This window comes from Tympanuchus pallidicinctus, unplaced genomic scaffold (genome assembly GCF_026119805.1).
Source record: "Tympanuchus pallidicinctus isolate F22 unplaced genomic scaffold, pur_lepc_1.0 scaffold6, whole genome shotgun sequence".
NCBI classification, from domain to species: domain Eukaryota; kingdom Metazoa; phylum Chordata; class Aves; order Galliformes; family Phasianidae; genus Tympanuchus; species Tympanuchus pallidicinctus.
Genome location: NW_026294780.1, coordinates 19,838,912 through 19,852,817, shown reverse-complemented (window position 1 = coordinate 19,852,817; position 13,906 = coordinate 19,838,912). Strand labels below are relative to the sequence as shown.

The 13,906-nt window shown below is 35.4% G+C and overlaps 1 protein-coding gene across 2 annotated transcripts in view; it reads right to left on the bottom strand.

Annotated features, from left to right (window-relative positions):
• The window catches only part of NALCN (sodium leak channel, non-selective), a 212,393-nt gene that overhangs the window by 93,484 nt on the left and 105,003 nt on the right, over nucleotides 1-13,906 (bottom strand). For both annotated transcript variants that reach the window (XM_052705813.1, XM_052705814.1), the window contains exon 11: nucleotides 4,143-4,274. In XM_052705813.1, coding sequence (XP_052561773.1) covers nucleotides 4,143-4,274 — 132 coding nt within the window. The remainder of the gene's footprint in view (nucleotides 1-4,142; nucleotides 4,275-13,906) is intronic.

Below are 13,906 nucleotides of genomic sequence, written 5' to 3'. Positions count from 1 at the left end.
AAGAAATTACTCCTTTATGTGAAAATCCCTATTGTAAAACACAAGGCAAATGCTTTACCAAAAAGCTTTAAAATGAAAGCTCACTTCTAAAGAAATACTCGTCTGATTAATTCCTAAACAGTAAGAGGGGCAAATTAGGAATGAGAGTAGAAAGCTGCTGGAATTCAGCATAGTTTCAGAATAGGTGGAATAACAATATTATTTAAATACACACACACATACATACTTCAGAGCACATATCTTTCCCATTAGGGAAAAGACGCTTACAAATACAATGTTAAGTGTATTTTAATTTATTCTAAAAATATGGGGGGAGAGGGGGGAGGATCATTTCCGTTTTACATGCTTGTGAAATGAATTCAAACCAGTAGCACTTAAAAATGTATCAGATGGCTTACATAACATCTGATTACACCTGTCTTCCACTGACAGAACTTCTAATTTTTGCTTGTAATTCATATCAAAATACTGAGATTATTTTACTAGATCTTCTTCTGAGTTATGAAGTGTAATAGAATTTTATAGATTTTTTTTTTAAAGCTGAAATCATTACTTCCATTGTAGAGACAGAGAAAAACGCAGATTCACCTAAGAAGCCAGAACAGACTAGAACAAGAAAAACAGGTGTAACACATGAGCAGCTGTCCTCCACCAGGCTGCAAATTTTGCTTTGCTAAAAAAAAAAAAAAAGGATTTATCCTTGCCCTATACGAGGAAATAAGGTTGGGAGAGAAGGGGAAAAAATGGATAGCTGCCAGGAATGGGGTGATGTCTGAGTGCTGCCTCCCAGCCAGCACCTGGAAACTTCATGGTCTTAATTCAGCCTTTAGCAGCATTGTGCTCCGGCCCTTTAGAACAGAACTTAAAACCGTATTTGTAAGAATCCCACCTGTCTCTGCTAAGGCTTCTAGTCTATGCTGCAAATATAAGTTTCACAATAGGTGAACAGGAAATGAAAACAGCTTGTAAATTTATTTCCCTTCCTAGGATTTTTTGACTCTTCAGCTCTTCTTTTGCTGCATTTTATATCTCCTGCCGCAAAACAGCAGGAGTTTATTATTTGATTTTTATATTGTTTGTAGTAAAGGTTAAAACAAACAAACAATAAAACAAAAACCAAATGGACATCAAAACAAAAGTGTGTCTTACAAACAAAATACTCTTTTCCATTCTAGACATGTTTATGGAAAAGTAAACATGTAGAATAGTGGAAAGGAAAAGAATTTTTTTAAAGTTTCCACACTAACAAATCAGTACTAGGATAAATCTAAACCATTCAGAGACAGAAAAAATGTATATTTAAAGAAAACCAGACACTGTTCATAGGACAGCAATTTACGCTAGTCTACAAAAAACACTTATCTTGAAGAATAAAACCCTGAAAGTATTTCTGTTGAAAAGCTCTAAGCCCTGCACTTCAAATAATCTGGAAAAGAGTATTTCTGGTTAATAAGTGCCAGAATAGAAATAGCACATGCAGCATTTCCTATTATGAATATAAGTTGAATTAATGTTATTTTGTTAAGAAACCAGGCTCTACTTTTATTTTTTTCTGCATAAAGCAAAAGTGCTCACCACAAGCACTTCATGGCCTCAGACCTTTAATGTTATTTAATTATTCAATTCTAACCTGGAAATTAAAATGAGTTCTAAAACCTTCACTTCCAGGAAGTGAAAATACTGTCAAATCTGCAGGGGATATCCTAAGAGGATCCATTTTTTGTTGGTTTTATTCCAATATCTTATTCCCAGGATCATCTTCTTGCTCATTCATGTTGTTTTTAGAATATGCTTAGAACTTGAGATAAAATAAAGCTAATATTTTTCGCAATTACTCTTCCTATGATAACTGTTTCAAAGTTCAGATAGTTTCAATATAGTAAATGTATTTTTTTTTAAGAACTTGTTTACTGTCTGGAACAAAGAACTTCTACAGCTCTTTGAGGTTTACTTGGGAGGTTATTTAGTCTTGATTTTAATTTGAATATGCAAAGCCATCACTTACTTGCCTTCTGACTAGAATTCTGGTTCTAAACAGCATATTAGGCCAGAATTTGTTTTTTGAGATTTGAGGTGAATTCTATATTTGAGATCTTAGTGAATTCCTTATATTTGCTGATCAGTAGTATAGAATATATTGCTATGATATGGAAAAGGATTGATTTTATACAGATGATTTTTCAGTTTAATAATAACAAGGTTTACCGGATTTCTTACAAATATGCATTTTCAAAGTTTTTTTGTGTGTGCAGATCTCTTCTTTTCAAAAACACTTGTTATATCTGATAGTAAGAAAATCCACTAAAGCTAAGTACGATTAGAATATATTATAATAAACATTAAACTGATCAGAAAATAGCCTATCTTGGTCTACGAATGAACTTGGCTAAGAAGTTTAAACATCCTAATTTTATCAGTCATTTTAAAGAAATTTCCGTCTAGCATACAGTCTGTCTGGAACTCAGTGAGAAATAAAAGGAAATGTGATTTCTAGAAATGCTGGAAAGTTAGTTTCTCTTCGAAGAGAAGGGACAAGATTGTAAGAGTTAGATTTCAGAGCAATTTCCTAAGGAGCTATTTAGTCAATCACTTCTGTTACTAGTTGAAACGAAGGAAAAGAGGACAAAGCCAGAGTGCCACTATCACCTGCATTAATCATTGCTTTTCACACACGCCCCAGTAACGAGGAATACTGGCCTATAGAGCTTGCATTTCAAGTATTTTTGTATTTTTCCTGGGGCCTGACCAACATTTACTCAGTGTTCATAGAAACTACAGCCATTCCCATCAACATGAAAGACAACAGAATGATGAAGCACTGATGTCTTCAGCCTGCACTATTTGAGGGTTTGGACCCTGGTGCTATCTTTAACTTCTCTCTTTTTTTTTTTTTTTTTTTTGGTCACCAAATTTAAGAAATCTGTGCTTTGTAAGTTTTTAAGAGATCATATTAAAACTCTGAAGTATAACATATATTAAAAAAAAAAGAAGAGTACCAACTCAACTTCTCCTAAAACAGGGAGATACATAAAGTATCATAATACTGTGTGCTAAAAGCCTTGTGATCCTTATGCTGTTGTCACTGTCAGCCCTGTATGCAATACCAGCAGCAGCAGAGTCACAATGCAAAAAATGCTGTCAACTTTCAGAGAGAGAGACCATAAAATACTCTCAGAGCTCTGTGCTTTTTGTTGGTGACCTCTTTATCTCCCAGGAAGGTCTGTGTAATTACTGAAGTCAAGAGAACGGCAGTATCCATAAAGCTTGTAACTATGATCAGCATCTTCAGAGAGCCATTCTCAGTAAATTTCTGCAGTGGTGGTTCTATTCTTGGATAAAGTGACACCTCATAGTGCTCATTGAAGTAAGTACTGCCAATAAAAATACTGCAGTACTCATTTTAGAAAAACAAATACCTATTTGAAGGCATGCCCATGCATTCGTATCGAAGACTTCAAAAACGTTTTTACTCTTTTGTTCCTGCTATCTGAATTAAATAGTACTAAAAGTCATGCAGACAAGATTCTAGGCACTCTGGCATATTCTACACAGTAAAATCCTTGACCAATTAAACACTCAAGCAGGTTCTTAGTGAGAAAATCACAATAAAAGAATCTGTTTTCCTCCAGTTCAAGAGCACAGCCTCTTCCTTCACTAAGCTCAGGGCTGAATAAATGCTTCATTACAATGAGGTTTTGAGGCATTTGAGCTTTCTGAAGCCAGGCTTTTCAATACTATTCTCGCGATGCTTAAGGACCATCCTGAAGACAAGTATTTGTCAGATGAAGATGATTTAGAAAGAGGTACAATAATCTTTAAAGACAGAGTTTTACCTTTTTTTTTTTTTTTAAATGTTAAATTCTTATGAATGTTATACTCTTGCTAGAGAAGATAGCAATTCAGCAGACATACATAGCCTGCAGGTGCTATACTTAAGCCTCAGCTCATTACCACTGACATTTTGTTGGAGGAAATTACCTTTCAAAAAGTTGTCAGACAGAGGAGCTTGAACAAGTTAGCAAAGAATTTTTGGAATGCTTAAGGGAATTAAAAAAAAAAAAAATTACATGCTAAAATGTGCTTGACATTCAGACTTCAGCTTATCTTGAAAAATATCCAGATAGTTCTTTCAGCATACTCACCTCAGCTAGGTAAAATTCATCATATTGTCTCTTGAAATTTTCTCCTTTGTAGTAGTTACTAGCAGCAACAATGACATCTACAGCAACCATGCTTAGTATGAACATATGAAACACTGATGACCTCATCATTTTCTGCAAAAGAACAAGTATTTCATCAAGATGAGTCAAACCACATGTATTATAAAGTTTTATTACACTGTCAAAACATAATCATCTATAAAGATATGTTTTATAAAGTTTTTTTTTTCCTGATTATCAGTTATTAGTCTTTAAAAATATTCTAATACATTACTTGAATCACAGAATCATAGAATGGCCTGCATTGAAAAGGAACTCAAAGATCATCTAGTTTCAAGCCCTCTCTCGTGAGCAAGGTCAGCAACCACCATGCCAGAACTTGTTCAAACATGACCTGTTACTCACCAATGCAAGTGAATTGATTGGTGACATTAGGATGTCACCATTAGGATTCTTTTTTAAGAAGAGAAGAAAGGATGGCCCAGGGAACTACTGCTCTGTCAGCTTCATTTCTGTGACAAGGAATATCATGGAATGGATTATCCTGGAAGCTATGGTAATGCACATGGAAGACAGGGAAGTGATCCGAGGCAACCAACATGGCTTCACCAATGCCTAGTCAGCAACTACTCGCTCATGAATGTAGGACTCCTGCCACATTTGCTTGATTTCCTGAAATTTGGGATGGAATTTTATGAGCTTGGAGAAGATACTGAAAAGTTAGCCAGCTGCTCTAGACCCTTTTCTCTCCGAGACTTTATCTCATAGGATTCTTTCAAGCAGATACTCAACAGGACAGTTTGTTCTCCAAGTTGGTGATTCTGCTTTTTTTTCCCTCCTTGCAAGAATCATGAACTTCAGCATCTTGTGGTCATGGCAACTAAGTATGCTCCTTAATTCTCGCAATCCCTATTTCCTCTAAGAGGCCCAGAGAGAAAACCTGCCCTCATCACATGTGTTAGGAAGTCACCAGAATGGCACTCTAGAAATCTGAACTGTTAACTCCCTGCTGCTTTTTGCTTCCTGTAGGTACCAGGGAAGTTAAGATATAACTTGGGCCTGTGAATGTAAATATGTTATAGTAGAATGCAAAAATTAAGCAACATATGTTTTTACATATGTAAACATGTATTAACTCCTAGAAGACTCATAAAAATTTGCAAAAAACTATCTCAGTCTTCAGTCAGCTGAGGTTGTTATGTTGACAAAGAAATTTCCAATTTACATTCTATATTTAACTCTTCCAGGAGCTTAGGGTCTTGAACTGCACTTTAAAACTACTGTGTTTTTTTTTTTTTTTTTCTTGTATTTTCTTTCAAATTAGAACACAGTACAATAAATACAGAAGGCTGGAGAAACAGGCATTTGTTCAGGCTTTTGGTAAATGTTTGTACCTGCCTACAGGAGCATTCATCTGTTGAATTCTCTGTTGAATTCCACTGAAATCAAAGCGGAGTGGAGAATATGCACACAGCTACATGCACACAACCTCTTGCCTCTAAACATCTGGATTTAATATGTGATTCATTGGTAACATTGCAGACAGAGGACAGTTCAACCCTACTCTTTCAGACTGATTTCCTTTCAACCATAGTGGTACAAAATTGTTATATATTCCCATCATGGAAGCTGAGGGAATAAAGTCTGACAGGCAGCAATTTACTTGAAAAGTCTGAGCTAATAACAATTCTTGAAGTGCAATGAATCCACTAAAACTTAGTGGCTAAGTGCTGTCTTACTTTTATTTTTAATTCACATGGCAAGTTATCAGGATATAGTAATAAAAACCATGATTTCAAAATGCATTTTTGTAAGTGGTGAGATTCCAGTAGACAGCATCTTATCTGTTACTTTTCTATTTCACACAAGTTCTAAACAGGCAGTTCATCTCTGCATATTTTACACTGTATTTTTAATAGTGTCAAAATTTTCTTCATAGTAACGAAGTATGCTGTCTTAATTGTGAAAGGATTTGCTAAAAAAAACTGCTATGTAAGGACGATACTTACTTTTCTGTCCTATGACAAAAAAAAAATCACTAAAAATAAATAATAATAATAATAATAATAATAAAACAAAACAAACAACAACAACAAAACTGGGAAGCAATATGGTACCAGAGGAAGAATAAAAATTAATAAACCATCTTGGTGTACACATATATACATACATGCATACTTTCTCAATATTGTTCATATCTTGGGACACTCATAAAAAGATTTTCCAGTGCTATATTTTATGCTGGAAAATAAAATGAAATAACATAAATAATACCCTACAGCAGTATAATAAGCCCAGTAAAATTCAGTAAAGATTCTTGTCAATTACTAAATGTTGCTTTCTCATCTCATCTAGCCTGAAAGGAAACAATTTAGCTAATAGAGAGTATTATGTTTGCATAAAACAATTCAACACCAAGATAATAACAATATAGTCCTTGGGCTGTTTATGGATAACTCAAACAGTCTGCAAGATGGAGATATGCAGGCAGATGCACAGCAAAAGCACCACACTGAGAAGACCCAAAAAAGAAACTAATTATTCTTAAATCCCAAGACTGGCCTGCTCATGGGAGCCAGACTGGCATCCTACCAGTTCATATTTCACTACAACTCATTTGTATCAAAGGTGAATATATCCACACTGTATACAAAATACAATATTCTTCCCAGAGGATCAAATAACTGGATTTAGATTAACTGTGTGACCCTCTATGACATCTTCATTATTGTGCCTGAAACACCAAATAGGTTACTTATTTTTGTCTTTAGCATGGCAGAGTCTGGCTGCTCACCTGTCAGGAATGCTATGAACGACAAGCTGCATTTCTGTTGGTCTCAGAGCCAGATTCTAACATTTTTAGGAGATCAGTCACACTGTTCTAGCACATACAATTACTGTGCACAGCTTTTTCTCTCTTTTCACCTGATTTTGTTCTTTTTGCATCACAGAATTTTAATTTGGACTTGTACCCTTGAAATTGCTCATCTGCACATTTATGTTAATGTTTGACCATAAGCATTCATTATGTCTTTACACATTTCTGCAGGACTTTTGGAATATGGTCTCTTCTGAGCCTTCTCCAAACTAAACAATCCCAACTCCTTCAGTCTCCTCATAAGACTTGTGCTCCAGGCACCTCACAGCTTCACTGTCCTTCTCTGGAAATACTCCAGGGCCTCAATGTCTTTCTTGTAGAGAGGGGCCCAAAACTGAACACAGTACTCTAGGTGCAGCCTCACCAGTGCCGAGTACAGGGGGATGATCACCTCCCTGCTCCTGCTGGCCACACTATTTCTAATGCAAACCAGGATGTCGTTGGCCCTCTTGGCCACCTGGGCACACTGCTGGCTCGTGTTCAGCCAAGCATCAACCAACATGAACCAACAAGAAGAGAGAAATGTTCTGATATTGCTGTCAGACAGATGCATGATGGGAAAATTGTGTCTAATATGAAATTGGATGTAAGATTAGCTGTGCTGAAGCAATCTTAAGTGAAATGCCCTGTTGCTGCCATCAATCAACTACAGCAGTGAAGAATTTCTCATATCTACTGTGAGTCACTTCTAAAGCTGGCATCTGGCTGCATGTAGGATGGTGACTTCCACTGTCCAGGACACTGTGGTGAACGTGGATGGAACAGAGCATAAAGGATACGATGGCCCCTAATAATTAATGTAGGACAAACATAGCAATTCAGATTACTTCAGTGTTTGTAAACACATAAGTACATTGAGAATGTGTGTAGACTGGAATTTCATGAGAACAGGGAAGTTTTCTAAAATCCTATTTATTGTTATTCATTGGCACTCTAAATGAAAAATACTCTATGTAACATTGTGGACTCACTCAAAAGCTCAAGTAAGCAATGACACTGGAATTGCTGGCTAGAGAAAGCTACCTGGGTCACTTAATCTGACAGAGCATTACTGTGCATGAGTCTAAAGCAGTCTTTTGTCACTCCAGGAACAAAGTATTCTGCTCTAATACTCCATCCGGCTTCCTATATGGCAGAGGGAGGATGAGTGACATAAATTGGCCTTTGCCAGTTCACTGCCATGGAGAAAATTCACAATAGCTGCTGCCTTACACAACCAGAGCAATATACACCCTAGGCTCTGAAAGAAGTGCTCCATGTGAAAAGCAGTTATGATGAAAAACACAATAAATAAGATGGAAGTATGCATTCCTAATTTGAAACCCATTTTTGGTGCTTTCTATTTATATCATATCATTTCTTATTCCACCATCCTTTAGATGGGATTTTTATTTCAAGTCTATTATAGACTTTACTTACCAAGAAAGCATGCAAACTTCTCGGGTCTGACTGCAACAGAAGAATATGTAGGCTATTTTACCCCGATGTAACTAGTTCAAAACTAGCAAATGTTCAATGCTACCATGTGAAATTTTCAAGGAGGGCAGTGGTTTTAGTTCAGATCTACAGAAATTCAGACTGCATTTGACAATAATTAATTCTTACTGATGGCCTAATAAAAAATTCTGATGACAAAGTGGCCCAAAGAATACAAAATTATTGACAAAACCCTCAAGTTTATTAGTACTGAGCAAGCCATGGAGAAAATTTGATACACGAAAAAGTTCTACTTATTTTGCCACTTAGTGTGCGAAAAGCTGAGTAGATAACTGTCAGATTGACAGGAGCAGCTCCTAAAAGAACCAGATCAATTAATGAGCAGAATAAACATCATTTAACTAAAAAGACTCTCTATATAGATAAGCAGCTTTTCTCCTGAATTTGTTACTCTTGAATTTTGTATCCATCAACAGGAAAAATGTTTGTAACTCTTTGTATTTTATATATACTTACTTTTGTGTCTATACATGCCTTCTGTAACATCATCCTCTCATGTAGCTAGACTAGCCTTTGGTTTGTACAAGTTGTTATTCACATGTGTAAGAAAGAGGTGATATTTTAACTTACATATCGCAATCAAAAATGTTACACTTATGCTACTTCAACCTTCTTTGCTCATGGGCTTGTTGCAGAGTAGATCACCCCAGTGCACTGACATGAAGGCAGCCGGACTTCTAACTCAATTGTGTGCACAGTACCTCCATGATTAGTTGCTAGTGACCATTCTAACTGTTACGGTAAGTTACGGTACCTGATACTTTCTTAGAGCACCATTAGCTGGAGCACCCTATCACAGAAGACAAAACCCTGGTTCAGGAAAGCTAACAAAGCATGAGTCAAGTGAATTACAACAGCACACAAAACAGTCAAATTGAAAATTAAAAGGAATTACCAGTAAATTCACATTTGTTTTTTCTTTTCATGAGTTTTATACAATAGGGACAAGTTATGTTGTATGTGCTGAATTCTTACCATAAAAAGGTAACATGAGAAATGGGGAAATGGTCACTTAAGATGCTAGCCAGTAGTGGTTTGATATGTAAGGTACTGGTCCTGCAACAAGACTAGAAATAGTAAAGAAAACTTGACTTCTAGGATTCTATGCAACATGATTTTGAAGAATTGCTGAGAAAAGATTCAATTCTGGGCTAAAGAAAAGATAAGGCCTCTGATCCTGTGCAGGTTTATTATACTCTTAGTCTTTATTTAATCTTTTTCTTTTCCTTTTTTTTCTTCCTTTCTTTTTTTCTTTTTTTTTTTTTTTTTTTTTCCTTTAGGAAGTGTTTGATAATACCTTGTCTATGAAAGGAGCTTTAGAAAATCACATTCTATACACTGCTAATCACAGATTATTCATTGCATGAATAGGATAATTTTGATTCCATCTTGTTGGCTAATGGCCATCTAAGCAAATACAAAATTGTGAAATGGCAGGAAATTTTCCCTTTTGTTTGTGGAACACTGTAGAGCATTTCACAAGCATGTAACTAATTTTCTACAAATCATATTGCTTTTAACATACTTTATGATTGCCTGACAAAGATTTGTTTGCAAGAAAAATTTAGCAGATATGAATATTTCTGAGAATTATTAACAATTAACCACAAATTTTAAGGGAGCAAGCTTCTAATATCTTAAATTGATGCAGTTGTATATCAGTGTGGGGCACTAAAATACACTGTCAATCTAGGATAGCATTTGAGAGAAACTTTAATACGAGATACCAATTCAAGTAATGCAATTTCAGTGAGAAAATACGGTGATGTGTGTTTGACATACATTGACAGGGATGGCATTTAGACAATGCAAAGAAAGCAAGTAATCAGTAGCCTCAGCTCAGATGTTCTGGTGAAGGCAGTCTCTCCTTCCAAGCTGCTCATCCCAGTGAAATAAGAGTAGAACAACTCATTAGTTTTGGAAACAGAAACAGTTCCTTTAGCATCATTTTGTAGGCAGAGAACTTCTCAGGGCAGTGATGTAGTAGAGATGGATATAAAGACTCGTTAAGATCTATTGTCCAATGAAAAATAGTTCCTTTACTTATACAGCATGGAGAAACTTTGCTCCCAGTTGCTTTCAAGGAAGAACAACCCTCCCTTCCCAGAAAAAATCTTTGCTCTTGCAGATTTTAGAATATGCACAGAATCATAGAATGGCTGTGGTTGGAAGGGACCTCAAGGATCATGAATCTCCAAACCCCCTGCAGGGCCACCATCCTCCCCATTTAATACTAGACCAGGCTGCCCAGGGCCCCATCCAACCCAGCACTGAACACCTCCAGAGGTGGGGCATCCACAACCTCTCTGTGCAGCCTGTTCCAGTGCCTTATCAGTCTCATACTAAAGAACTTCCCCTTGATATTCAACCTAAATATTCTCTTCCTACCTTGAAAAACATTGTACACGCTTCACTTTACTGTGCTTCTGTTTCCACCTTCTACTTAATCTGATCAGTCAGTAAAACTCAAGGCAGAGAGTGCATCTAACTATGTGTTTTTATACGGTCTATTACTTTTATGGCCTCAAAATAAGCTGTAAATTGAAGAATTATTGAATAATGGAAACATATTAGAACATGCAAATGTGACACAGCAGAAGATGCAAATACATGCTCCAATATGCAAGCATGGGCCTGCTTTTCATGCTATCAAAATATCTTCTTTAAAACAACAAATATCACTTTCGGATAATTTGTAGCTAAAATCACACAGAAGTCATCATTTGCCAAAGACTATGTTGCAGTAGTCTAAATATATTTTTAATAATTGAAATAAGTTATTCATGAATCTGTAATATTGTACCACAGTCTATTTTTTAATAGTAAATTTGGATGAAAATAAAAATCTGTTTTAAAAAAAAAAAGTGAACAGAACTGTGATCAAAGGAACAATGTAAAGTCACTAAATCAGGAAGAATAAGAAAATATACACTTGGAAAGTAAATGGCAATAGTAAAGAAAGCTTACAGAAAAGAAAAGAAAATCTGCAAGGCATGACTTTTACAAGTAAACAAACTAATGGCAAAATTGTCTGCCACAAATTATATACTCTTTTCCATTACATCCCGGATTTGATTGACAAAGCTTTATTTCTGCTATATGTCAAAGGAGCATTGTGTTTGCCTTCTACAGACATGATGTACTGCTACTTTGCATTCTATAATAGCAGAAAAAAATGCTACAGATGTGCTCTCACTAACAGTAGCCTGTTTTCTCCTTTCACAAACTTTTAGGACAGTCTATCAGAGCAATGGTGACATTTCTGTTCTAAAAATCCATGAAATAAAAGTTTTCTGGAAAATAAATGAACCTCCTCGTCCTCACTAGTTTATAAATCAGCCACCACCGCTGTGTTATTTTCCTTGCAAAAAACATGGAGAAAGTAAGCTGCCTTTCAACGTCTGCAGTCTGACTTAAAGAAATGGAGAACAGCAGCTGCAGCATAAAAGAAAGCTAAAAATACTACTTAAGTTGTTCATGACAACAATAATGCATGAAGATTGTTACCTTCCCTCACATTTTAGAACTTTTAGGAAATATATCATTACCTTAGCAGTAATTTTCTTAAAGCTACGTATAATAAAATGCAAAATAGAATCCACATAATTTGAATACTAATGTAACTTTTTTTCCTAAACATTGCAAAACAATTCAGCAAATGCAATGAGACAAAATAATTACTGTATAAAAACTGAAATGAAACAGGCCAAAGTAATTTTTGATCTATTTCTGGAGACCTTACCTAAGCTAGGGATGAAGAGTTCTTATTACTTACCAAGACATAATTAATTATTTATCTGCCCTACATGGATTCACCTGCATAGTACTTTCAAAAAAATAAAGCCTACCACTTCTTCCCCATTCATAGTAAAAAATACTCTATATTTCCAAAGTATAACTGATTTCTTAGCAGCAATCTAGCATCTGAACTACTTTAAAACCAGAGTGGTAAATGCACTTATTGTCAGGTACAGCAATTGGTAAATACCCAAACTAACACTCTAACCTGTTACATTATGGATTAATACACCACATATATACATAAATATATCAAAAAATATGTACACATATCTGTCTAAACATATATAGAGAAAGTACACCAAATTTTAGCTGATTTATGATGCTGTGTTCTGTTGGTCACATTGTTATGGATGTATTTCACATTCTTAATCTACATTTTCAATTTTTTAAAATCTGAAATCTCAATCTACTTCAGAATCTGCATTACAGCGTAGTTAGATACTGTTTCTGAATCTTCAAGATATTATCTTCTATTTTATGTGTGTTGACAATATTTTCTTATTTTTGTATCTTTTTATTTTGACAATAGAAAGAATAAATGTTCTTAATAACTTTCTGTACAGAAGGACAGTTCCATGTCTAAGACTTAATTCATCTGCCATTATTCAAAAGCTGTACCATCTATGAACTGTGATATATTTTACACTGATCACTCCTATAGAACTATGTTAACTGTAATCTTGACAAGTAATTGATTATTATACATGCTTCAACTTTCTGACAAATTGCAGGGAAAGCGATGGAAAAGGTAAGGAATTTGGAACCCATTTGCACTGTAGTTTCTTTCCATGCCTTCAGAATTTCTGTAGCTTTTACATTTTGAACCTCTTGGAACCTTGCTTCCAACAGTTTTCAAGTACCACTGTTTCTTTGAATTAGATGGCCTTGAATACCTCACTCTGAATACCTCCCTGAAACTGCTTACCCTTTCACTTACATTTCAATTCAGGATCTGTGTTTTGAATGTCAGTTATTAACCAGATGTGAATCAGCCATTTTCACTGTCTCTATCTAACTCATTTTCTTCATCTATCTATTTCTTGATTCATTAGCACTGTTTTCTTTTTATGTTATTACAGTAGCATCCATGATTTACAAACCGCTTAACGATCATGAAGGAAAATATTGCTTTTATTTTAGTGAATAGCTCATGAACTAAAAGTGCAATCACACATAACAGATTAGTATTGCACCACAGTCTTTATTTTGTGCTCGCTGAAGATCAGCTCAAAAACTTCCAGAATTTATAGTATAATTCTTAGGATAGATGAGGCATTACCCATGCAAAAAGATAGGCTCAAATGAGCAAGAGAGATGTATATGCTTTTTCACCCATAACAGTTTAATCCACCTTCTCAAATGTTTAGCCCACCTTCAGTTTCAGTGTGATTTGTGCTACACCAACTCAAATGAGCAAGTTGCTCATATCAAAGCTGGCATCTATTAACCCTGTATAGATCATGTAAAAGAAATAGCGCTTTAGGGGGGAGTAGGTGTTATACATACATGCTGTAACCTACCTCTGGTCAGAAGAGTGTTCAAATACTTTGAGAGATTTATGTAGGTGTTT